The sequence below is a fragment of the Staurois parvus genome, unplaced genomic scaffold, assembly GCF_062004578.1.
Source record: "Staurois parvus isolate SC_StPar_1 unplaced genomic scaffold, SC_StPar_1.0 ptg000792l, whole genome shotgun sequence".
In the NCBI taxonomy this organism is placed as follows: domain Eukaryota; kingdom Metazoa; phylum Chordata; class Amphibia; order Anura; family Ranidae; genus Staurois; species Staurois parvus.
The window spans coordinates 30,231-54,409 of record NW_028318588.1 but is presented as its reverse complement, the minus strand read 5'-3'; the positions used below and the strand labels follow the sequence as shown (position 1 = coordinate 54,409).

Here is a 24,179-nt window from a genome sequence, read left to right as displayed (position 1 = left end):
TATTGTCATTGTATGTCGGTGTTGTCATTGTATGTCGGTGTTGTCATTGTATGTCAGTATTGTCATTGTATATCGGTATTGTCATTGTATGTCGGTATTGTCATTGTATATCGGTATTGTCATTGTATGTCGGTGTTGTCATTGTATGTCGGTGTTGTCATTGTATGTCAGTATTGTCATTGTATATCGGTATTGTCATTGTATGTCGGTATTGTCATTGTATATCAGTATTGTCATTGTATGTCGGTGTTGTCATTGTATGTCGGTATAGTCATTGTATGTATTGTCATTGTATGTCGGTGTTGTCATTGTATGTCGGTGTTGTCATTGTATATCGGTATTGTCATTGTATGTCGGTATTGTCATTGTATGTCGGTGTTGTCATTGTATGTCGGTATTGTCATTGTATATCGGTATTGTCATTGTATGTCGGTGTTGTCATTGTATGTCGGTGTTGTCATTGTATGTCAGTATTGTCATTGTATATCGGTATTGTCATTGTATGTCGGTATTGTCATTGTATGTCGGTGTTGTCATTGTATGTCGGTATAGTCATTGTATGTATTGTCATTGTATGTCGGTGTTGTCATTGTATGTCGGTATTGTCATTGTATGTCGGTGTTGTCATTGTATGTCGGTATTGTCATTGTATGTCGGTGTTGTCATTGTATGTCGGTATTGTCATTGTATGTCGGTATAGTCATTGTATGTATTGTCATTGTATGTCGGTGTTGTCATTGTATGTCGGTATTGTCATTGTATGTCCGTATTGTCATTGTATGTCCGTATTGTCATTGTATGTCGGTATTGTCATTGTATGTCGGTATTGTCATTGTATGTCGGTGTTGTCATTGTATGTCGGTATTGTCATTGTATGTCGGTATTGTCATTGTATGTCGGTGTTGTCATTGTATGTCGGTATTGTCATTGTATGTCAGTGTTGTCATTGTATGTCGGTATTGTCATTGTATGTCGGTATTGTCATTGTATGTCGGTATTGTCATTGTATGTCAGTGTTGTCATTGTATATTTTACAGTATATTTATTCTGACTGATTTATTTCTGCTTTGGGTTTCAAGTCAACATGAAGAAAAGGAGAAGGCATTTAAAGAGCAGCTCTCCCACCTGGCGTCTCTGTTACCCACCCTGCAGGTGAGGATGGATTGATTATTATGGATTTCTATTTATTTGCAGGTAATACATCATTGCACAAATCTCCTGGACTGTCTGTCAGGTTCAAGCAGTACTCTTGGCTTTACGGTGATACAGAATAAAGATGACCTGCCATGGAACACAGCTGGAGTCTTTTTCTAAAAAGAATCATTTCCATATTAATTCTCTATCCTTCCCTGGCTTTAGTTTCTGTTCATGCCGAGCTCTCTGGCTGGAAGGCTGTGATACAGATACCGGCTGCAGGAGCGATTCAGCAAAACATGCTCCATACACTCAGCAACCCCCAATCAATGGGATTGTGGAAGCCCCACGCTGACAACACATGCATTACATGCAGGTGCATTGGTTGGGTCAGGTTTGGTTCTGGTACTGCCCGCCAAAAGTGACCTGTGGTTTCATTTTTGTTTCAGTGGTCAAGAAGCAAAGCATTGGGGTCACATCATGTGCCCCCCCCCCTCCCCTGGCAACCATTATAGGAGGATGGTCAGAGAGTGGTGAAAACGCGAATCAATCCCTCCTACAAAGACCTTCACTGTGGGGCCTACCCAGCTCCGCACAACCTTTGCAGAAAGGACGTTCACCAGTCCAGGAGTTCAAAACCCATAATAATAGTATTGGTTCACAAACAGCAACACAGAATATCTAATGCTTTTTGGGGTTTTGGGCTACAACACAGCCATGAACACACATGGATTTCTATATTGGTTTATTTAACTAGTTCCCTGCCAGCCTATAGCAGAAATACTGCTACAGGGTGTCACGGGTGCGTAAAATCACATCTATATACGTGATTTGCAGTTCCGCCCCCTACCCGCGTTGCTGTTCACGGTCTTGGTTGTCCATCACCGGGTCCCAGCCGGCACCGGGTGATCTCCAAGGATTACCAACAGAGGAGAGACCTGTATGTAAACAATACAGATTCCCCCCCCCCCTTCAGCTCCTGCACACTGCTTTGCATGGCTCTGCATAGCAGGACTGCTGCTACGGGCACAGCGGCGTACCTGTATGTTGCTGTCTATTTCTGGCTTTTGGGCGTGCGCACGCTCCTGCCTATGGCTGCCTACTCCCCTATGATTTGACACAGCTATAGCTGCATAGCAGAGCCATACAAAGCAGTGTGCTTACAGTGTAAAGCGCACACACGGCAGACAGTAAACACTCCCAGCACACAGTTAACCCTTTGATCGCCCCAGGTGATAACCCCTTCCTGCCCAGGGCCATTGGTACAGTGTCAGTGCTTTCTGTTAGCACTGATCACTGTATTGGTGTCACTGGGGATGTCAGTGACACCAAGTCAGTTCCCCCCCAGTGTCAGAATGCTCGCTATAAGTCGCTGATCGCTGCTATTACTAGTAAATAAAAAAAAATCCCAGTATACAGTTGCAAGAAAAAGTATGTGAACCCCTTGGGATTACGTGGAGTTTTGCATGAATTGGGCATAAAATGTGCTCTGAACGTCATCTAAGTCACAACAATAGAAGAACACAGTCTGCTGAACATAATACTACACAAACATTAGATGTTGCCATGGTTTAATTGCACATAACATGTAAACATTCACAGTGCAGAGAGGAAAAAGTATGTGAACCCCTAGCTTAATGACTTCTCCCAGAGCTAATTGGAGCCAGGAGTGAGCCAACCTTGACTAAAAATAGTGTGATGATATTGGATGTGTTGCTGACAGCTGTCCTGCCCTTAAAAAACACACACCTGTTTTGGGTTTACTGGTTTCAAGGAGCACTGTCTGATGTGAACCATGCCTCACAGAAAAGAGCTCTCAGAAGACCTACGATCAAGAATTGTTGACTTGCAAGAAGCTGGAAAGGGTTACAAAAGTATCTCCAAAAGCCTTGATGTTCATGTGTCCACGGTAAGACAGACTGTCTACAAATGGAGAAAGTTTAGCACTGTTGCTACTCTCCCTAGGCGTGGTCGTCCTGTAAAAATGACTGCAAGAGCACAGCGCAGAATGCTGCATGAGGTAAAGAAGAATCCCAGAGTGTCAGCTAAAGACCTACAGAAATCTCTGGCACATGCTAACATTTTTGTTGACACATCTACAATAAAGAAAACATGAAACAAGAATGGAGTACATGGGAGGACACCACGGAGGAAGCCATTGCTGTCCAAAAAGAAGATTGCAGCACGTTTGAAGTTTGCAAAAGAGCACCTGGATGTTCCACAGCACTACTGGCAGAATATACTGTGGACAGATGACACCAAGATTGAGTTGTTTGGGAAGAACACACAACACTATGTGTGGAGAAAAAAAGGCCCAGCACACCAACATCAAAACCTCATCCCCACTGTGAAACATGGCGGAGGGAGCATCATGGTTTGGGGCTGCTTTGCTGCCTCAGGGCCTGGACGGATTGTTGTCATTGATGGGAAAATGAATTCCAGAGTTTATCAAGACATTTTGCAGGAAAACGTACGACCATCTGTCCGCCAACTGAAGCTCCGCAGAGGATGGGTGATGCAACAGGACAATGACCCAAAGCATACAAGTAATTCAACAAAACAATGGCTGCAACAGCACAGAATACGCCTTCTGGAGTGGCCCAGTCAGAGTCCTGACCTCAACCCCATTGAAATGCTGTGGCATGACCTTAAGAGAGCGATTCACACCAGACATCCCAAGAATATTGCTACACTGAAACCGTTTTGTGAAGAGGAGTGGTCCAAAATGACTCCAGATCGTTGTGCAGGTCTGATCTGCAACTACAGGAAACGTTTGGTTGAGGTTATTGCTGCCAAAGGAGGGTCAACCAGTTATTAAGTCCAAAGGTTCACATACTTTTTCCTCCCTGCACTGTGAATGTTTACATGTTATGTGCAATTAAACCATGGCAACATCTAATGTTTGTGTAGTATTATGTTCAGCAGACTGTGTTCTTCTATTGTTGTGACTTAGATGACGTTCAGAGCACATTTTATGCCCAATTCATGCAAAACTCCACGTAATCCCAAGGGGTTCACATACTTTTTCTTGCAACTGTATATACTGCCATTTGTAAACGCTTTAACCTTCACGTAAACCAATTAATTTACACGTATCGGGATTTTGTTTTAGCGAAGACACGGAGCGGAATACATTTGGACTACATTTATGACGAATTTGATTTTTAAAATTTTTTTACTGAACATGTTTTTTTTCAAAATTGTCAGTCTTTTGTTTATAGCGCAAAAAATAAAAACCGCAAAGACAATCAAATACCGCCGAAAGAAAGCTCTATTTGTGAAGAAAAATTGTAAATTTCATTTGGGTTGCATGACCGCGCAATTGTCAGTTAAAGTAACGCAGCACCATATTGTAAAATTGGCCTGGTCAGGAAGGGGGAAATCCTCTGGAGGGTGAGGGGTTAAAGATGAAGATTTATTATTATTTACCAAACACAAATATACAATATAACCTACCCTAACCTGCCACTATACTACCCTAACCTGCCACTATACTACCCTAACCTGTCACTATACTGCCCTAACCTGCCACTATACTACCCTAACCTGCCACTATACTACCCTAACCTGTCACTATACTGCCCTAACCTGCCACTATACTACCCTAACCTGCCGCTATACTACCCTAACCTGCCACTATACTACCCTAACCTGCCACTATACTACCCTAACCTGCCACTATACTACCCTAACCTGCCACTATACTACCCTAACCTGTCACTATACTACCCTAACCTACCACTATACTACCCTAACCTGTCACTATACTACCCTAACCTGCCACTATACTACCCTAACCTGTCACTATACTACCCTAACCTGCCACTATACTACCCTAACCTGTCACTATACTGCCGTAATCATATACTTTACTGCTCTAGTTTGCAACTATGCTGCCCTAGCCTGACACTATACTGATCTCATTTATCGGTTGTGTGGGGAGGAGGAGCTCTTCTGCCTGTGCCCAGGCTGTGTGCAGTACAGGGATGGAAGAAGGAGCTGTGTCCTTGTATTCTGCCCTGCAGCAGTGACCCCTGTCCTCTGCCCTGCCAGTGGTGACCCCTGTCCTCTCTCCTGCCAGTGGTGACCCCTATCCTCTCTCCTGCCAGTGGTGACCCCTGTCTTCTCTCCTGCCAGCGTTGACCCCTGTCCTCTTCCCTGCAGCAGTGACCCCTGTCCTCTGCCTTGCCAGTGGTGACCCCTGTCCTCTGCCCTGCCAGTGGTGACCCTTGTCCTCTCTCCTGCCAGCATTGACCCATGTCCTCTGCCCTGCCAGCGCCGACCCCTGTCTTTTGCCCTGCCAGCGGTGACCTTTGTCCTCTGCCCTACCAGCAGTGACCCCTGTCCTTTGCCCTGCCAGCGCCAACCCCTGTCCTTTGCCCTGCCAGCGGTGACCTCTGCCCTGCCACCGATGTCCTGTGCCCTGCCAGCAGTGACCCCTGTCCTCTGCCCTGCCAGCAGTGACCCCTGTCCTCTGCCCTGCCAGCAGTGACCTCTGCCCTGCCACCGATGTCCTGTGCCCTGCCAGCAGTGACCCCTGTCCTCTGCCCTGCCAGCAGTGACCCCTGTCCTCTGCCCTGCCAGCAGTGACCTCTGCCCTGCCACCGATGTCCTGTGCCCTGCCAGCAGTGACCCCTGTCCTCTGCCCTGCCAGCAGTGACCCCTGTCCTCTGCCCTACCAGCAGTGACCCCTGTCCTTTGCCCTGCCAGCGGTGACCCGTCCTCTGCCCTGCTAGCGGCGACCCCTGTCCTCTGCCGTGCCAGCCGTGACCCCGGTCATTTGCCCTGCCAGTGGCGACCCCTGTCCTCTGCCCTGCCAGTGGCGACCCCTGTCCTCTGCCCTGCCAGTGCCGAGCCCTGTCCTGTGCCCTACCAGTGGCCACCTGTATCCTGGGCCCTACCAGTGGCCACCCGTATCCTGTGCCCTACCAGTGGCCACCCGTATCCTGGGCCCTACCAGTGGCGACCCCTGTCCTCTGCCCTGCCAGTGCCGACCCCTGTCCTCTGCCCTACCAGTGCCGACCCCTGTCCTGTGCCCTACCAGTGGCCACCCCTATCCTGGGCCCTACCAGTGGCGACCCCTGTCCTGTGCCCTACCAGTGGCCACCCGTATCCTGGGCCCTACCAGTGGCGACCCCTGTCCTCTGCCCTGCCAGTGCCGACCCCTGTCCTCTGCTCTACCAGTGCCGACCCCTGTCCTGTGCCCTACCAGTGGCCACCCGTATCCTGGGCCCTACCAGTGGCGACCCCTGTCCTCTGCCCTGCCATGCACCGTTCAGGAGATATTTATATGTGAAGCAGCCAGTGACATCACTGGTACATGTGCACGGCGCTCTACTCCTGCGGTTGGTAGGTGGCTTCAGATAAGGATGTGGAGGGAATATTTAGGCTCCTGGCAAGACACAGAAATGAAAAATGAATACTGTATCAGGGTGACAAGAGTGTCTTTGGGACAGGAAGTGAAAGGAAATCTCTGCCATGGAGACACCTACATCCGTTACAACTCAACCGCTTACTGTGTTTAGATGACACTTTCTTAGTACATTGTATTGCCATCATCATCTCCTCTCTTAGGTCCATCTGGTCACATGTTCAGCTTTCCTGAGCTCGGCGAACAAGGCGGAGTTCCTGGATTTGGGTTATGTAAGTAGTTATTAAATGACCTACTGCGTGTTACTCTGTTCATATTCAGAGGAGGCCCCCTATCGGGCTACAAAGTGCCAGCCTTGCCTCAGCTGGCGGCCCTTGGGTGGCGGCAGAATGCATGACATTGTTTTCAATTTTAGTCTGAAAATATTTTTTTTTTCTTTGTTACAGAATTCCGTGTTCCGTCTGTCAGTTGATGAAAGAAAAGTCTAGGTCGGTTGAATTATTTCATGATTTTCGTTCTTCTTTCAGCAACTAATGGAAAGGCTGCAGAAAATTGTGAAACTCCCATATCGCTTGAGACCATCACAGAGCAGCAAGGTAAACACCTAAAGCAGCGATCAGCCTTCCCTTGTATTAGGGTTGCACAGATACAAATATCAGTGTTGATACCAAGCATTTGCATGACTACTCCGATACTTAAAGTGATACTAAAGTCCTGTTTATTGTCTGTTCTTCTTCGGCCCCTGCCTCCTGTCAGGTACCCCTACAGAAAGCAGGTTGCTATGGGGCACCCCAGCAGGTGTGCTCCTGAGTTGCGGCTCTGCGCATGTCCATTCACACACAGAGCCGTGCCTCGGCCCCGCCCCCTCCCTCTCCCGATTGGCACACTGACTGATTGACAATCAGCCATACTCATACTCACCGGTCAAAAAACAGTATCGCTGCAACCCTACTTTGTATCCTTTCCATGTTTCTGTACTTGTTCTTGGGATTTTTTTGTTAATTACAGTAAATAATTCCATATGGTCTGCAGATCAATACAGATTATGGAGCAGAGTTTGCCCATTGCCTGGAACCACTGTTGATGCTGAACCTTCGCCGGGCTGGCAATGTGAGCAGCAGTTGTGGAGGAGCAGGACATGGAAACGGAAGCATGTGAGTGTCACCATCTAATACCTCGAAGATGTATCCATTACTTTGTGGATCAAATCTTGTAGCTTTGTAACTGTCCTGTGAACAAAGCATTCCCACATTACCATCACCCATCACCCCCACATGCACATACACTCAACCCTCCCCTATTATTTTACTACCTGGTACCAAGGGTCCTCTCCTCGGGTATTGGCATCTAAAAAGACATCTTAGCATCTCCTGTCAAGAATCTGATCCAACCTTTTGACCTTCCTGGGCCACATTGGAGAAAGGGAAATTGTCTTGGGCTGTGCATAAAATACACTAACAATTAGGACAGCAGTTCCTCCTGCAGCTCTCAGTGGGTAGGTGTGGCTGCTGGGCCGTTGACTATAATGACAGGTCACCAGCGGCCACAGATATTCATGGCCCTCTACACAGCCAGCGAACACCTCTCCGTGATCATGGCTGGGCGCAAACTACGTCCAGCTGTGATCACCACAGGTAATTGCTGGCTGTGTAGAAAGCCACAAATAGGTGTGGCTGCCTTCGAACTGTCATTATAGTGAATGGGGCCGGCGGCCCCATCTACCCACTGATAATTGGCACCTACCCTAATCGCTGGCGTGGATATAGCCTATGTATGTGCTAACGGGGGGGGGTGAAATTGAAATCTGTGGGTGGCGCAGCCCACTCCAGCACTCCCTAGATCTGACCATGCAGCAATTACTTACCTGGCACCCCTGCATGCCCTGCTGAAATTGCCTAGTTTATCAATGTAGGGATGCTGTGTTTGCACTTCATCCCCACAGATGATTTTTTCTGTGTTGGCTTCTTTGGTTGCTGTGCTTGCATGCATCCCCAGCATACCTCTAACTGGGCCCCGGGCTGCATACTAAACTGTCTGTGTTGGACACCCCTGCTCTACAGTGTTATCAGGTTCCAAGTGTCTTCTCCCCTATAGGAAGTGGCCCTTAGCTTCTTCTTCTTCAGATATCTGGAGCCAACAGTCCTCCACACTACCTGAAACCAAGGGACATCTATAATTATCAGCATCTTTTACTGAACAGAAATTAGACACCCAGAGTTCTGTCCTCTACTGTGTTTCAGCTACCTCTAGGTACCTTTCCTCTAGGTCAGTGGTCTCCAAAGTGCGGCCTAGGGGCCAGATGCTGCCCTTTGCTTGCCTTTATCTGGCCCTTGGGGCACAATTCCTCCTAGTGATTCTAGGAGGAATTATTCTAGTCTGCCAGCTGACAGCAAAATGGGGCACTATTCCCCCCAATAATAAAAAATAGATGGGGCACTATATCTGGACTGTTGCTTGGAAACTCAAAGTTTCAGCTCCCTTCATTACTTCTATAGGATTAAGGTCTGGACACTGGTTAGGCCACTCCATGAGCTTAATGTACTTCTTCTTGAGCCACTCCTTTGTTGTCTTGGTGGTATGTTTTGGGTCATTGTCATGTTGGAACACCCAACCACGACCCGTCTTCAGTGTTCTGGCTGAGGAAAGAAGGTTCTCATCCAAGATTTTACAATACATGGCCCCGTCCATTGGCCCCTCAATGCAGCAAAGTCGACCTTTGCCTTTAGCAGAGACACAGCCGCAAATCATAATGTTTCCACCTCTGTGCTTGACTGTAGGAATGGTGTTCTGAGGTTCATAGTCAGAATTTTTGTTCCTCCAAACATGGCGAGCTGAGTTAATGCCAGAGAGCTCAATTCTGGTCTCATCTGACCGCATCACCTTCTCCCAATCCTTCTCTGAATCATTTAGATGTTCATTGGCAAACTTCAGATGGGCCTGTACATGTGACTTCTTGAGGAGGGGGACCTTGTGGGCACTGCAGGATTTCAGTCTATTGTGGCGTATTGTGTTACCAATGGTTGGTTTGGTGACTGTGGTCCTAATTTCCTGGAGATCATTCACAAGCTCCTCCCATGTAGTTCTGGTCTGATCCCTCACTTTTCTCATGATCATCCTCACCCCATGAGGAAAAATCTTGCATGGAGCTCCAGACTGAGGAGGGCGGTTGATGGTTATTTTGTATTTCTTCCATTTGTGAATAATCGCTCCAACAGTTGTCTCCTCACCAAGCTTCTTGCTGATGGTCTTGTAGCCCATCCCAGCCTTGTGCAGGTCTACAATCTTGTCCCCGATGTCCTTTGACAGCTCTTTGGTCTTGCCCATGGTGGTGCCAAAGATTCTGTGGACAAGTGTCTTTATATACAGTTGTGTTCAAAATACTAGCCGTCAGACATCACTAACCGGATCAATCACTGTTTTTGGTAGAAATTATATTTCTACATGGCAAATAATTTCCTAGCAGGTGTAGTAGAGTCATAGAAATCCAACAGACCCAACAGTCATGCATGCTGCTGATTCTGTGTCATTGAATCACTCATTGAAAGGGGCGTGTTCACAATAATAGCCGTGTGGAGTTCTATTAGTGACGTCATTCATTCTTTGATAAACAGGTGGCAATTATTGCCCTTATTTAAGGAAGGAAGGCAGCAAATGTTGGACATGCTGGTTACAGTGCATTTCTCTCTGAAATTCTGAGGAAAATGGGTCGTTCCAGACATTGTTCAGAAGAACAGCGTACCTTGATTAAAAGGTTGATTGGAGAGGAAAACATATAAAGAAGTGCAGAAAATGATCGGCTGCTCAGCTAAAATGATGGCAAATGCTTTAAAATGGCAACCAAAACCTGAAAGACGCGGAAGAAAGCGAAAAACTACCATTGGAATGGATAGAAGAATAGCCAAAATGGGGAGGACTCAGCCAACAATCAGCTCCAGGAAGATGAAAGAAGGTGTGACGTTCCCTGTGAGGACTGTTACAATTAGAAGACGCCGATGTGAAGCCAAGCTATCTGCAAGAAGTCCCCGCAAAGTCCCACTGTTGGGAAAAAGACGTGTGCTGAAGAGGTTACAATCTGCCAAAGAGCACATTGACCGGCCTAAAGAGAAATGGCGCAACATTTTGTGGACTGATGAAAGTAAGATTGTTCTTTTTGGGTCTAGTGGGCGGAGACAGTTTGTCAGACGACCCCCAAACACTGAATTCAAGCCACAGTACACTGTGAAGACCGTGAAGCATGGTGGTGCAAGCATCATGATATGGGGATGTTTCTCATACTACGGTGTTGGGCCTATTTATCGCATACCAGGGATCATGGATCAGTTTGAATCCATCAGAATACTTGAAGAGGTCATGCTGCCTTATGCTGAAGAGGAAATGCCCTTGAAATGGGTGTTCCAACAAGACAACGACCCCAAACACACCAGTAAACGTGCAACATCTTGGTTCCAGACCAACAAGATGGACGTTATGGAGTGGCCAGCCCAATCCCCGGATCTTCATCCAATAGAAAACTTGTGGGGTGACATCAAAAATGCCGTTTCTGAGGCCAAACCAAGAAATAGAGAAGAACTGTGGAATGTGGTCCAATCATCCTGGGCTGGAATACCTGATCACAGGGGCCAGAAGTTGGGGGACTCCATGCAACACAGATGTACAGCAGTTCTCAGAAACAGTGCGACTACAACCAAATATTCATGAAGTCATTCAAAGGAAAGCAAAATCTTCAAACATTTCTCAGTTTATATAGTGAATGTTGGAGTTTGTAAAGAAGAATACAAACACGGCGATTATTTTGAACCGTCTAATATTCACTTTTCTTCCATTTTTTTAGAGGAACAACACAAATTTGATGTATTTTTCTTCCTGTTGTGATTTGGAATAGAATGTGTCGTGTTCCCAATGCATTTGTGTGGATGGAAATAAAAGCTATTAGAAGGATTTTCAGCTTTATTCACTTTTTTCAACACACTGCTATTATTTTGAACACAACTGTACATAAGGAGCTGTCATTAGGAGAACCTTCTTACATTGACTGGACTGATCTTTGTACCACATGAGCACGTGGCCAGCCTGTGGGAGCCAGAATCACTGTTGGTTGGTAGGGGATCAAATACTTATTTTACTCACTGAACTACAACTCAGTTTATATCATTTGTATCCTGTGTTTTGCTGGATTTTTGGTTGATATTCTGTCTTTATCATTTAAAATACACCTATGATAAAAATTATAGGCCCTTCATTTCTTTGTAAGTGGACACACTCACAAAATGTGCAGGGGATCAAATAATTATTTTCCTCATTGTACATCCCAGAAGTATTCAGAAGTTGAGAAGGGGGGGGGGGTTTAGCGAAGTACACCCTCCTGCTGAATGTCTTGGCTAAGGGAAGATGGATTCCAGGAAGTAAATGCTACATATATGAACCATCTGCCCTTATTCAAGATGTTTGCAACCAGAAAAGCTAGGGGGGTGTTTTCTCAGCAAAAGAAAGCATGGGGACATGGATGGGTCTCCCCTCTGCACTCCAGTTAGCCATCTGCTCTCCCACACCATTGAGTTTCTGCCAGCATTCGCTATCAGGAGCTGAGCTCTCCCAACCTGTGTTTCTCCTCTGTGTGCTTCCCTGCACTTTTATCAATTGGGACCGTGTTACCTTAGGCCTAGTGAATCCAGCTCCCCAGCACTGCAAGGGATTTGCTCATTTCCTGTGTGCTTCCAGCTTGTTCTGCTAGTACTCTACAGCACTTGTGTGATTCCGTGAGTGCAGGGCCGGGACAAGGCGTGGCCGGGACGAGGCGTGGCCAGAAGGGGCGGCTGCCCTGGCCGCAGTGGTTTGCAGCAGGGATGGGGGTGCCTTCCTTCTGTTACAAGGGGACAGGAATAGTGACAGTGATTTTGAAAGCAAGTGAGTGCTGGGTGTAGGGTCCCCTTAGGCTTTCACGTCATTGGAGGGGGGTCTCAATTTGGCATCTTTGCCCTGGGTGCTGGATGACCTTTTCCTGGCACTGCATGAGTTCCTTAGCCACCCACTCCAGGGGATCAAGGATATTGACACTCCCAGAAGTGTCAATTTCTGAAGATACCTCAGCTGAGGATTTATTATTTATTTATTTCAGGTACTTATATAGCGCCGTCATTTTATGCAGCACTTTACATATATATTGTACATTCACATCAGTCCCTAACCCTCAAGGGGCGTACAATCTAAGGTCCCTAACTCACATTCATACATACACATACTAGGGACAATATAGACAGGAACCAGTTATCCTCCCAGCATGTCTTTGGATTGTGGGAGGAAACCAGAATACCCGGAGGAAACCCATGCAGGCACAGGGAGAACATGCATACTCCAGGCAGGTGGTGCCGTGGTTGGGATTTGAACCAACGACCCCAGTACTGCCAGGCAGAAGTGCTAAACAAAATTAAAGAAAAATGTAAAAAACATTTTTCAAAGATTATAATTTTTGGTTGTAAACTAATTTGGGTTAATTTTTTTTACTAAAAGATAACTGAATACATTTTGGCCGAGATTTGTGAATAAAGATTATTTATTGGCAAAATTTTATAAGAAAAACACTTTTTTTCAAAATTTTTGGACTGATATAGCAAAAAAAATAAAAATCCCAGCGGTGAATAAATACCACCAAAATAAAGTTTTATCTGTCTCAAAAAAATGCTAAAAAATTCATATGGGTACAGTGTTGCATGACTGCGCAATTGTCATTCAATGTGTGATAGCGCTGAAAGCTGAAAATTGACCTGGACAGGAAGGGGGTGAAAGTGTCCGGACTGGAAGGGGGGGAAAGTGTCCGGACTGGAAGGGGTGAAAGTGACCGGACTGGAAGGGGGGGAAAGTGTCCGGACTGGAAGGGGGGGGAAAGTGTCCGGACTGGAAGGGGAGGAAAGTGTCCGGACTGGAAGGGGAGGAAAGTGTCCGGACTGGAAGGGGGGGAAAGTGTCCGGACTGGAAGGGGAGGAAAGTGTCCGGACTGGAAGGGGGGGAAAGTGTCCGGACTGGAAGGGGGGGGAAAGTGTCCGGACTGGAAGGGGAGGAAAGTGTCCGGACTGGAAGGGGAGGAAAGTGTCCGGACTGGAAGGGGGGGAAAGTGTCCGGACTGGAAGGGGAGGAAAGTGTCCGGACTGGAAGGGGGGGAAAGTGTCCGGACTGGAAGGGGGTGAAAGTGTCCGGACTGGAAGGGGGTGAAAGTGTCCGGACTGGAAGGGGGGGGGGGGGGAGTGTCCGGACTGGAAGGGGGGGGGGGAGTGTCCGGACTGGAAGGGGGGGGGGAAGTGTCCGGACTGGAAGGGGGGGGGAAGTGTCCGGACCGGAAGGGGGGTGAAAGTGTCCGGACCGGAAGGGGGTGAAAGTGTCCGGACCGGAAGGGGGGGAAAGTGTCCGGACCGGAAGGGGGGGGGGAGTGTCCGGACCGGAAGGGGGGGAAAGTGTCCGGACCGGAAGGGGGGGAAAGTGTCCGGACCGGAAGGGGGGGGGAGTGTCCGGACCGGAAGGGGGGGAAAGTGTCCGGACCGGAAGGGGGGGAAAGTGTCCGGACCGGAAGGGGGGGAAGTGCCCGGACTGGAAGGGGGGGAAAGTGTCCGGACTGGAAGGGGGTGAAATTGTCCGGACTGGAAGGGGGTGAAAGTGTCCGGACTGGAAGGGGGGTGAAAGTGTCCGGACTGGAAGGGGGTGAAAGTGTTCGGACTGGAAGGGGGTGAAAGTGTTCGGACTGGAAGGGGGTGAAAGTGTTCGGACTGGAAGGGGGTGAAAGTGTTCGGACTGGAAGGGGGTGAAAGTGTTCGGACTGGAAGGGGGGGGAGTGTCCGGACTTGATGAGGTTAAACACTGCAATCATTTGCTATGTTTCTATTGTGTGAATATAAAATGTTGCAAGCAGCAATTCCTCTGTAATAGAATCATTTGTAACATTAGCGATCTCTCAGTGTAATTCTGTGTAAATTGTATAAGCGAGGAACGTTTTCACAATATAACGTACAGAAGTTATTCGCTTGTTAAAGTTGCAGCATTTGTCATTTATGACTCCACAGCGAACGATTATCACTCAACTTTTCTGTGCCGGGAGAATGTGAAGCATCAGCCGGCATCTTGAAGTTATAACCATTTCTGTGTTTTGGGATCCTGGGAGATGTATGTGCTAATTGCCCTTGACCCCGGGGTGTTCTTGGCTGCCTGTTCTTGTCACAGAAGAATGAAAACAGCTGTAGGGATTAGTGACAGGCTGGCTGCCTGGTTGTTACAACATCCAGCACTGCCTGAACTGACAATTCCAGGAAAAGCAGACAAAAGAATCACAGAGGAACTGCAGAGGGGGGGCTCAGCAGTTAGGAAGAGTTACTGTAGTTTATACTCTGACATGGGGAATGAAATGGGGATGAAAGAGCTGAACTCCAGACACACAGCTAATACATATATGTGAACTCACTTATCTCTCAAAGAATATTCTGGTAATTCCCTTCAGCCGCGGTTTATATACCTCTGCCAGACAGCACAGCCAGGAGGGGGATACCTCGGGGTGTCAAACTGCGACCTCAGCACTTAACTTGTTTGCTTTCCTGGCCAGGCCTGTGGTTGCAGTGCACTCCTTCTACAAAAAGGCCCCCTTTTCAGGTTCTTTTCTTCACTGTGTCTATTCACTTACAGGATCCAATGGAGCCACCATTGCATAGGTGCTCCTGGTGTGCACACTGATACAACTGTCCTCCTTTCCAATGTTTCCATAGTGTGCCACTTCTCCCTTCTCCGAGCCTTTTCAGTGTGCCCATACCACTCCCCCACTCTAAACTCCTCTCTTCTCGTCTCCTCAGTGTGCACGTGCCACTTCCCCACTCCTCCCTTCCCCTGTCTCCTCAGTGTGCACGTGCCACTTCCCCACTCCTCCCTTCCCTTGTCTCCTCAGTGTGCACGTGCCACTTCCCCACTCATTCCTTCCCCTGTCTCCTCAGTGTGCACGTGCCACTTCCCCACTCATTCCTTCCCCTGTCTCCTCAGTGTGCACGTGCCACTTCCCCACTCATTCCTTCCCCTGTCTCCTCAGTGTGCACGTGCCACTTCCACACTCCTCCCATCCCCTGTCTCCTCAGTGTGCACGTGCCACTTCCCCACTCCTCCCTTCCCCTGTCTCCTCAGTGTGCATGTGTCACTTTCCTGCTCCCTACTCTTCCCTTCTCCTGTGCACTCAGTGTGCACGTGCCACTTCCCCACTCCCCTAGCCTCTCTTCTCCTGTCTCCTCAGTGTCCACGTGTCACTTCCCCACACCTCCCTTCTCTTCAGTGTACACGTGCCACTTCCCCACTCTCCTAGCCTCCCTTCCCCGCTCCCCACTTCTTCTTTCTGTCTCCTCAGTGTGCACGTGCCACTTCCCCACTCATCTCTTCCTGTTTCCTCAGTGTGCACGTGCTACTTCCCCACTCATCTCTTCCTGTTTCCTCAGTGTGCACATGCCACTTCCCCACTCATCTCTTCCTGTTTCCTCAGTGTGCACATGCCACTTCCCCACTCATCTCTTCCTGTTTCCTCAGTGTGCACATGCCACTTCCCCACTCATCTCTTCCTGTTTCCTCAGTGTGCACATGCCACTTCCCCACTCATCTCTTCCTGTTTCCTCAGTGTGCACATGCCACTTCCCCACTCATCTCTTCCTGTTTCCTCAGTGTGCACATGCCACTTCCCCACTCATCTCTTCCTGTTTCCTCAGTGTGCACATGCCACTTCCCCACTCATCTCTTCCTGTTTCCTCAGTGTGCACGTGCCACTTCCCCACTCATCTCTTCCTGTTTCCTCAGTGTGCACATGCCACTTCCCCACTCATCTCTTCCTGTCTCTTCAGTGTGCACGTGCCACTTCCCCACACCTCCCTTCTCTTCAGTGTACACGTGCCACTTCCAAATCGCCCACTCCTTCCTTCTCCTTTTTCATCAATGCGTACGTGCCACTTCCAAACCCGCCACTCCTTCTGTTTCCGTAGTGTATACACTTCCCTACACAGAGGTTTGAGGAATCCATGTAAAGCAGCGAGAAGCTAAAACAATGCATCTATAACCATGTACTGGGTACTTTCCCTAGTATAAGATTTTATTCATGTTCAAAAGTTGGAGGGTTTAGACCCCGCACCACCAGGTCCTACCCACCAAATACGAGTGGGAATAATTGTTTTCTGCACTGCGATGTATAGCATCGTGGCCGCAACATATATCTGCCCCCCTCCATTGCCTTGGCAGTTTAAGAGGGAGTGTTTGGGCTGCATTTTTACTGCCCTCCAACCACAAGTGTAAACTAAGCCTAGTCACCTTTTTCTGTCAGTGCATGTGCATGGACGAATGGTTCGTGATTCAGGGCCAGTTCACACCACAAAAATGCACTCCGGATGCATTCTGGGTACATTTTTGCCAACAGTTCACACCACACACAGTTCCGGTGCAGTTTTGATGCAGTTTGCCATTTTCTGTGCAGAAAAAATGCAGCACGTTCTACTTTATTTCAGCACCTGAAACTGACTGCAACTGACTGCACTGGTGTGAACTAGGCCCATTGGAATACATGGAAAACACTGTGCATGCATTTTTGATGCAAAAAAAAAAAAAAGCGCACTGAACTGCATCTAGTGTGAACTAGCCCTCAAAGATGCTTCATTTGAGTGCGTCAATCATAACCATTTGTCTATGACTGCAAGAATCAAAGTATTTGTGAAGTACGAACTATTCGTTCCTCTATTTCTGTACAATGCTTCGTACCCCTTGATTGGAGTAGAGCAGGGGCGTCAAACTGGTGGCCCTCCAGCTGTTGCGAAACTACAAGTCCCATCATGCCTCTGCCTCTGTGAGCCATGCTTGTAACTGTCAATCTTGCAATGCCTCATGGGACTTGTAGTTTGGCAACAGCTGAAGGGTCGCCAGTTTGACACCCGCGGAGTAAAGCGTTCACCATTTCCTGTACCAGATTTTGCTTTCCACTGTACGTAATTCCCCTCCGGACTTGTAAGCAGCCTATAGCTGGACAGTCGTGACGGATCCTCATTACATAACCCATTTTTTGTTTATTTTTTTGCTTTAAAACCGGTAGCTAAAGACTAAAGCTTCTTGTATCTGCATCCCGCTGCCATCATTTTCCTCCTACAGTAAATCACATGAGTCTCTGCGCTTTTACCTGGGTGATTAGCAGCGGGCCGGGGTTATAGAGGAACTGCGGGGCACGTGTTCTGCCTGCAACTATTTATATCAGAATTTCAAGGAACTCTCAGCACTCGGGGTCTTTAGCACCGGCTATATATATATATGTCACAGAGAGCGCAGGCATCTTAAATGCAGCACAGAAATGAGCCGGGGCAGAGATGGTCTTGTCCTTCGGACAGAGTCGCTGGGGCTGGATCTGTCATACTGAACACCGGGATATTAGAGGAGACGGAAATCTGACATTTCTGGTAAACTGGATCTTTTTTACATTACAAACATTAATAGCCATTAACGGCGTGTCTCACACGAACTAACAGGACTAATGCATGACTTTCAGCACCCATCTACTAAAGGACTGTATTTTACATCACCTTGTTCAACTGAGGCAGCCAATAAGATGAGAAGAAACTCCTCTGCATTTTTTTTTGTTTGTTTATTTATTTATTTCAGGTACTTCTATAGCGCTGTCAATTTACGCAGCACTTTACATATATATTGTACATTCACATCAGTCCCCGCCCCCGAGGAGCGTACAATCTAAGGTCCCTAACTCACATTCATACATACACATACTAGGGCCAATTTAGACAGGAGCCAATTATCTTCCCAGCATGTCTTTGGAGTATGGGAGGAAACTGGAGTACCCCCATGCAGGCACAGGGAGAACATGCAAAACTCCAAGCAGGTGGTGCCATGGTTGGGATTTGATGCAATGACCTGAGAGCTGCCAGGTGGAAGTGCTAACCATTTAGCCACTGTGCTGCTCCTAATTTATTTATTTCAGGTACTTATATATCGCCATCAATTTACACAGCACTTTACATATATATTGTACATTCACATCAGTCCCCACCCCCGAGGAGCGTACAATCTAAGGTCCCTAACTCACATTCATACATACACATACTAGGGCCAATGTAGACAGGAGCCAATCAACCTACCAGCATGTTTTTGGACTGTGGGAGGAAACCCACGCTGGCACAGGGAGAACATGCAAACGCCAAGCAGGTGGTGCCGTGGTTGGGATAAGAACCAGCGATCCTAGTACTGCCAGGCGGACGTGCTAACCATTTAGCCACTGTGTGTGTGCATTTAAACTCCTAAAACCTGATTGGGTGTTTAACTGAGCTGATCCTTCCTGATCCTCAGTGAATTTTCCCCACTGTCCCTTTTTATATTTCTTGGGGTTGTTTCTGGTGGTCAAATTAAAAAAAAAAAATCTATTTAAAATCTTTAACCCTAATTTATTACGTCATAAATCAAAGTAAAACACATTCCTGTTTCCTTGCATTTTTAAAAAAACTTGTTTATAGTTTATGTTTCGGGAATAAAAAGTTTTATTTATTTTATATTTATAAAAGCTGCAATTTTATTTGGATGATATAAATCAAAAGTTAAAATAAATTATATAGCTACTTCCCTGTCATTTTAATATGCTTTGGGACTAAAAACAATGAATATAAAAAACATTTTTGGTCAAAACTAGTAGTATAAAAAAACATGCATTATTGTTTTGTTTTGTTTTGTTTTAATGGTAATGTAAATATAATTGAATTTTAACAGCAGCTGGAAAACAGAACACTGAATTTATTATTGTATTACTATTAATAGAATTATTAGTTTGTAGTATACAAAAAGTCACACTTTGGGGTTTTTTTTTTAAATAGTATTGTTACAACAAAAGTTTAACAGCAGCTAAAACATAAAATGCTGAATTTACTATTTTTAATATTATTGTTATTTTGTTGTTCTTAAAGTATTACTAAACCCCGGACCCCGCATTCACTATATCCGCTCTCCCCGGACCCTGCATTCACTATATCCGCTCTCCCCGGACCCCGCATTCACTATATCCGCTCTCCCCGGACCCTGCATTCACTATATCCGCTCTCCCCGGACCCTGCATTCACTATATCCGCTCTCCCCGGACCCCGCATTCACTATATCTGCTCTCCCCGGACCCCGCATTCACTATATCCGCTCTCCCTGGACCCCGCATTCACTATATCCGCTCTCCCCGGACCCTGCATTCACTATATCCGCTCTCCCCGGACCCCGCATTCACTATATCCGCTCTCCCCGGACCCCGCATTCACTATATCCGCTCTCCCCGGACCCTGCATTCACTATATCCGCTCTCCCCAGACCCCGCATTCACTATATCCGCTCTCCCCGGACCCTGCATTCACTATATCCGCTCTCCCCGGACCCTGCATTCACTATATCCGCTCTCCCCGGACCCCGCATTCACTATATCTGCTCTCCCCGGACCCCGCATTCACTATATCCGCTCTCCCTGGACCCCGCATTCACTATATCCGCTCTCCCCGGACCCTGCATTCACTATATCCGCTCTCCCCGGACCCCGCATTCACTATATCCGCTCTCCCCGGACCCTGCATTCACTATATCCGCTCTCCCCGGACCCCGCATTCACTATATCCGCTCTCCCCGGACCCTGCATTCACTATATCCGCTCTCCCCGGACCCTGCATTCACTATATCCGCTCTCCCCGGACCCCGCATTCACTATATCTGCTCTCCCCGGACCCCGCATTCACTATATCCGCTCTCCCTGGACCCCGCATTCACTATATCCGCTCTCCCCGGACCCTGCATTCACTATATCCGCTCTCCCCGGACCCCGCATTCACTATATCCGCTCTCCCCGGACCCTGCATTCACTATATCCGCTCTCCCCAGACCCCGCATTCACTATATCCGTTCTCCCCGGACCCCGCATTCACTATATCCGCTCTCCCCGGACCCCGCATTCACTATATCCGCTCTCCCCGGACCCCACATTCACTATATCTGCTCTCCCCGGACCCCACATTCACTATATCCGCTCTCCCCAGACCCCGCATTCACTATATCCGCTCTCCCCAGATCCCGCATTCAATATATCCGCTCTCCCCGGACCCCGCATTCACTCTATCCGCTCTTCCCGGACCCCACATTCACTATATCCGCTCTCCCCGGACCCCGCATTCACTCTATCCGCTCGCCCCGGACCCCGCATTCACTATATCCTCTCTCCCCGGACCCCGCATTCACTATATCCGCTCTCCCCGGACCCCGCATTCACTATATCCGCTCTCCCCGGACCCCGCATTTACTATATCCGCTCTCCCCGGACCCCACATTCACTATATCCGCTCTCCCCGGACCCCGCATTCACTATATCCGCTCTCCCCGGACCCCGCATTCACTATATCCGTTCTCCCCGGACCCCGCATTCACTATATCCGTTCTCCCCGGACCCCGCATTCACTATATCCGCTCTCCACGGACCCCGCATTCACTATATCCGCTCTCCCCGGACCCCACATTCACTATATCCGCTCTCCACGGACCCCGCATTCACTATATCCGCTCTTCCTGGACCCCGCATTCACTATATCCGCTCTCCCTGGACCCCGCATTCACTATATCCGCTCTCCCCGGACCCCGCAATCACTATATCCGCTCTCCCCAGACCCCTCATTCACTATATCCGCTCTCCCCGGACCCCTCATTCACTATATCCGCTCTCCCCGGACCCCGCATTCACTATGTCCGCTCTCCCCGGACCCCGCATTCACTATATTCGCTCTCCCCGGACCCCGCATTCACTGTATCCGCTATCTATCTATCTATCTATCTATCTATCTATCTATCTATCTATCTATCTATCTATCTGTCTATCTGACCCCACATTCACTATATCCGCTCTCCCCGGACCCCGCATTCACTCTATCCGCTCGCCCCGGACCCCGCATTCACTATATCCTCTCTCCCCGGACCCCGCATTCACTATATCCGCTCTCCCTGGACCCCGCATTCACTATATCCGCTCTCCCCGGACCCCGCATTTACTATATCCGCTCTCCCCGGACCCCACATTCACTATATCCGCTCTCCCCGGACCCCGCATTCACTATATCCGCTCTCCCCGGACCCCGCATTCACTATATCCGTTCTCCCCGGACCCCGCATTCACTATATCCGTTCTCCCCGGACCCCGCATTCACTATATCCGCTCTCCACGGACCCCGCATTCACTATATCCGCTCTCCCCGGACCCCACATTCACTATATCCGCTCTCCACGGACCCCGCATTCACTATATCCGCTCTTCCTGGACCCCGCATTCACTATATCCGCTCTCCCTGGACCCCGCATTCACTATATCCGCTCTCCCCGGACCCCGCAATCACTATATCCGCTCTCCCCAGACCCCTCATTCACTATATCCGCTCTCCCCGGACCCCTCATTCACTATATCCGCTCTCCCCGGACCCCGCATTCACTATGTCCGCTCTCCCCGGACCCCGCATTCACTATATCCGCTCTCCCCGGACCCCGCATTCACTGTATCCGCTATCTATCTATCTATCTATCTATCTATCTATCTATCTATCTATCTGTCTATCTGACCCCACATTCACTATATCCGCTCTCCCCGGACCCCGCATTCACTATATCCGCTCTCCCCGGACCCCGCATTCACTATATCCGCTCTCCCCGGACCCCGCATTCACTCTATCCGCTCTTCCCGGACCCCACATTCACTATATCCGCTCTCCCCGGACCCCGCATTCACTCTATCCGCTCGCCCCGGACCCCGCATTCACTATATCCTCTCTCCCCGGACCCCGCATTCGATATATCCGCTCTCCCCGGACCCCGCATTCACTATATCCGCTCTCCCCGGACCCCGCATTTACTATATCCGCTCTCCCCGGACCCCGCATTCACTATATCCGCTCTCCCCGGACCCTGCATTTACTATATCCGCTCTCCCTGGACCCCACATTCACTATATCCGCTCTCACCGGACCCCGCATTCACTCTATCTGCTCTCCCCGGACCCCGCATTCACTATATCAGCTCTCCCCGGACCCCGCATTCACTATATCAGCTCTCCCCGGACCCCGCATTCACTATATCCGTTCTCCCCGGACCCCGCATTCACTATATCCGCTCTTCCTGGACCCCGCATTCACTATATCCGCTCTCCCTGGACCCCGCATTCACTATATCCGCTCTCCCCGGACCCCGCAATCACTATATCCGCTCTCCACGGACCCCGCATTCACTATATCCGCTCTCCCCGAACCCCTCATTCACTATATCCGCTCTCCCCGGACCCCTCATTCACTATATCCGCTCTCCCCGGACCCCGCATTCACTATATCCGCTCTCCCCGGACCCCGCAGTCACTATATCCGCTCTCCCCGGACCCCGCATTCACTATATCCGCTCTCCACGGACCCCGCATTCACTGTATCCGCTATCTATCTATCTATCTATCTATTATCTATCTATCTATTATCTATCTATCTATTATCTATCTATTATCTATCTATCTATTATCTATCTATTTATCTATCTGACCCCACATTCACTTTATCTGCTCTCCCCGGACCCCACATTCACTATATCCGCTCTCCCCGGACCCCTCATTCACTATATCCGCTCTCACCGGACCCTGCATTCACTCTATCTGCTCTCCCCGGACCCCTCATTCACTATATCCGCTCTCCCCGGTCCCCGCATTCACTATATCCGCTCTTCCCGGACCCCACATTCACTATATCCGCTCTCCCCGGACCCCGCATTCACTATATCCTCTCTCCCCGGACCCCGCATTCACTATATCCGCTCTCCCCGGACCCCGCATTCACTATATCCTCTCTCCCCGGACCCCGCATTCACTATATCCGCTCTCCCCGGACCCCGCATTCACTATATCCGCTCTCCCCGGACCCCGCATTCACTATATCCGCTCTCCCCGGACCCCGCATTTACTATATCCGCTCTCCCCGGACCCCACATTCACTATATCCGCTCTCCCCGGACCCCGCATTCACTATATCCGCTCTCCCCGGACCCCGCATTTACTATATCCGCTCTCCCCGGACCCCGCATTTACTATATCCGCTCTCCCCGGACCCCACATTCACTATATCCGCTCTCCCCGGACCCCGCATTTACTATATCCGCTCTCCCTGGACCCCGCATTCACTATATCCGCTCTCACTGGACCCCGCATTCACTCTATCTGCTCTCCCCGGACCCCGCATTCACTATATCAGCTCTCCCCGGACCCCGCATTCACTGTATCCGTTCTCCCCGGACCCCGCATTTACTATATCCGCTCTCCCCGGACCCCGCATTCACTATATCCGCTCTCCCCGGACCCCGCATTCACTATATCCGCTCTCCCCGGACCCCGCATTCACTATATCCGCTCTCCCCGGACCCCGCAGTCACTATATCCGCTCTCCCCGGACCCCGCATTCACTATATCCGCTCTCCACGGACCCCGCATTCACTGTATCCGCTATCTATCTATCTATTATCTATCTATTATCTATCTATTATCTATCTATCTATCTATCTATCTGTCTATCTGACCCCACATTCACTATATCCGCTCTCCCTGGACCCCACATTCACTATATCCGCTCTCCCTGGACCCCACATTCACTATATCCGC

At 48.9% G+C, this 24,179-nt stretch overlaps 1 protein-coding gene across 1 annotated transcript in view; it reads left to right on the top strand.

Annotated features, from left to right (window-relative positions):
* Positions 1 to 24,179, top strand: part of RNF207 (ring finger protein 207) — a 124,158-nt gene that overhangs the window by 77,103 nt on the left and 22,876 nt on the right. Inside the window, exons 10-13 of the mRNA XM_089654708.1 lie at positions 1,080 to 1,152; positions 6,709 to 6,777; positions 7,033 to 7,101; positions 7,538 to 7,659. Coding sequence (XP_089510834.1) covers positions 1,080 to 1,152; positions 6,709 to 6,777; positions 7,033 to 7,101; positions 7,538 to 7,659 — 333 coding nt within the window. The remainder of the gene's footprint in view (positions 1 to 1,079; positions 1,153 to 6,708; positions 6,778 to 7,032; positions 7,102 to 7,537; positions 7,660 to 24,179) is intronic.